Below are 2,980 nucleotides of genomic sequence, written 5' to 3'. Positions count from 1 at the left end.
AAGTAAAAACTGTGGCAAGGTGGATATGAAAGTGGCGAGAGTTCAGAAAGAGTGATTTGTACCAGTATGTAATAGCAAACCAAATAGTAAGAATGAGTGGAAAAATTTTGATCAAATGAATGAATAGAATGGAAGAACACAAATTGATTACCCTGCTCTCCCCACAAAAAAAAAAAAAAACAGAAACAGGTTTGTTTCAGGGAAGAAAAAGAAGCAGAAGACAAAACAATTCAGTTTGAGAAAAGTCTTTCTGAATTTAATTTAATTTAATTATAAAGCCGTAAATAGAAGTATTATGTTTTAAAGGAAGGGAATGAAACAACTAGGCTGTCATCTCCTAACTCATTAGTGAAAAAGTAATTATTTTGACATCAGATTTTCTGGTCTCAAAAACTCACTTCAACTTCTTATGTTTTCTGCTTTTTCCAAGTAAGTCTACTCCCACTCCACAGCTTCTGCATGGCTGACTTGACCTCTTTGTTCCAAAGTGTATAGATGAAGGGATTCATCATGGAGGTAATAACATTGTAGAGTACAGACACCATCTTGTCCACAGAAGAAGTGAAGAAGGGATGAGCATACATGAAAATACAGGGTCCAAAAAAAGAATGTTACCACCATGAGGTGGGAGCCACAGGTGGAGAGCGTTTTTTGCCTTCCCTCTTTGGAGCGAATCTTGATGAGGATAGTGGTATAAGAAGAAACTAACACCACAAAGAAGCTGGTAGAGATCAACCCATTGTTAGATACCATTAGCAATTCAATGACAAACGTGTCTGCACAGGCAAGTTTGATGACAGGGGAACATCACAAAAGAAGTTGTCCACTTGATTTGGCCCACAAAAGGGTAAATGAATAGTGAGACTTGTCAGAACAGTAAAGTGCACAAATTCTCCCATCCAGGAGGCAGCTATCAACACACAGCATAATTTTTGACTCATGATAGTGGTATAGTGCAGGGGGCGACAAATTGCAACATAACGATCATAGGCCCTCACCATGAGCAGGAACATTTCAGCTGTCCCTACAAAATACAAGAAGAAGAGCTGCACAATGCACTGGTCATAAAGAATGAGCTTTTTATTATCAAGAAAGTCAGCTAGAAGCTTAGGGCTAGTTACTGTTGAAAACCAAAGGTCTAGGAAAGAGAGATTGCGAAGAAGAAAATACATGGGTGATGAATTCAGATAGTTATCAGTGGCCACTCTGACCATGATGAGGGCATTGCCTACTCAAGTGGCCATGTAGATGAATAGAAATAGTACAAGTAGCCCTGCTTCAATAGAGGGTGTCAGTGAGAAAACTGCCAAGGCAAATTCTCTCACCACTTCTGTTTGGTTTTCATCCATTTGACCTGTGTCCACCTAGATCACAGACATTAAATACAGGGCATTAGTAACAAAAATGGATGATATATTTTACATCAAATGCAAGAATATTCCAATTTAGAGATATTTTTCTCTAAGATACAACCTGATCGATTAGCTGTAAAAAATTACTTTCTCCTTAGCTGATATAAATATATATTCTCCCCAAAGCTTCAACTTTGAGACAATGATGAAGTAGCCAAGATTTTTTGGAGCATGAATCATCTGGTCCTGGATGTTTAACTTCAACTTCATTCATCTCTCTCTTCCATCAGTCAGTATTTGCCTTCTCTCGTTATTTTTATTTATTTATTTTTTTACATTCAGTCTCAAAACATATATTACATTTCCCTGAGATACTAGGGAAAGAAAACTCAAAGGTAGAATTCAAGATTCCATCGAATAGGCTCTAGAGTCTGTAAAGTTTTTCTTTGAGACAGGACATTACACTCTGCAGATGTTTAGGCTGCTGTAATAACCCTGTGCCCTTTTCTATCAAGACAATTCTCTGGGTCACTGCCTTGTGCAAATGACTGGAGGAAGGATCAGAGTTCACTTAGGGCTAATTGCTAGTTCATTGATCCTTACCTAAGTTTCCTGAATGCCTGTCCAGCTCATTATTGTCTATAATAATTTCTGTCCGACTTATTATTGTCTATAACACATTTCTCATCATAAGTCATAGCTGTGGACATATGGGTACAGATTATGCTTTTAATGATCTATACGGAATTGTAAAATGGTTAGTCATATTTTCAGGTGACTCGTTCTTTTGAGTATCCTATCCAATTGGGTAAAAGAAAATTATTTCTCTGAGATAAGAGAATTAACAATTTAGGGTGTGTGTGTGTGTGTGTGTGTATGCATGTGTGTGTGTGTGTTGTGTTGAGCAATGGCTAGAAGGTGCTACTGCATAAGATCAAATGAGTGATATGGTTCTTTGAGGACGGGGGACTCACAACAGGTGCTATCGACTCAAATTCTACATTTCTGAGCACAGAGCAAATTTCGATGAAGTTAGACATGATAATTTAAAGTTTAGATTTTGGTAAATTTCTTTATCTTATCACAGTTTATACTTTCTCTAAATTATGAAGTGAATATCTTCATTTAGGCAATGCAACAAAAATAAAAGTTTGAAAAAAATTAATATTAAACTAAATAAAACATAGTTTAAATAAAACAAGCAAAATTATATACTTCTTAATGCAATTATGTAAATAGAAATACTATATGAATTACATGCTTACTAACAATTGAAAATATTAAGAAATAATATGAAGAAAACCTCAAAATTTAAATATTATTTTAAATATTATTGAAATGATGTTTGCAAAAACATTCATTAACCTGAGAAAATGGTTAGATAATAAAGAGGAAGAAGGCACAAAAGTATATTTAATATATAACAAAATGTATATACACAGAAAAGTTAAACGATAACTAAAGTAAAGGTAAAGACAATGAAATATTTATAAATATAATTTCAGTCGGGGTTTTCTTCTACTTATTGATAGTTTCTAATTTTTTATAATGAACTCAATTATATTTATGATAAGTTTACAAACTGTTTTGTGAATTTATGTAGTAATGCATATCTATTGGTCTTATGA

General features: G+C 34.4%; 1 protein-coding gene across 1 annotated transcript; it reads right to left on the bottom strand.

Annotated features, from left to right (window-relative positions):
* Positions 1 to 407: 407 nt before the first annotated feature.
* On the bottom strand, positions 408 to 1,349 carry LOC105309155 (olfactory receptor 4Q2-like). Its single transcript, XM_011385251.1, is given in 3 exon segments — positions 408 to 605; positions 607 to 803; positions 806 to 1,349. Coding segments are annotated over 3 exon segments (939 nt in total).
* Between the last annotated feature and the right edge of the window lie 1,631 nt (positions 1,350 to 2,980).

Source organism: Pteropus vampyrus, unplaced genomic scaffold (genome assembly GCF_000151845.1).
Source record: "Pteropus vampyrus isolate Shadow unplaced genomic scaffold, Pvam_2.0 Scaffold677, whole genome shotgun sequence".
NCBI classification, from domain to species: Eukaryota; Metazoa; Chordata; class Mammalia; order Chiroptera; family Pteropodidae; genus Pteropus; species Pteropus vampyrus.
This window is presented reverse-complemented; position numbering and strand designations above follow the sequence as displayed.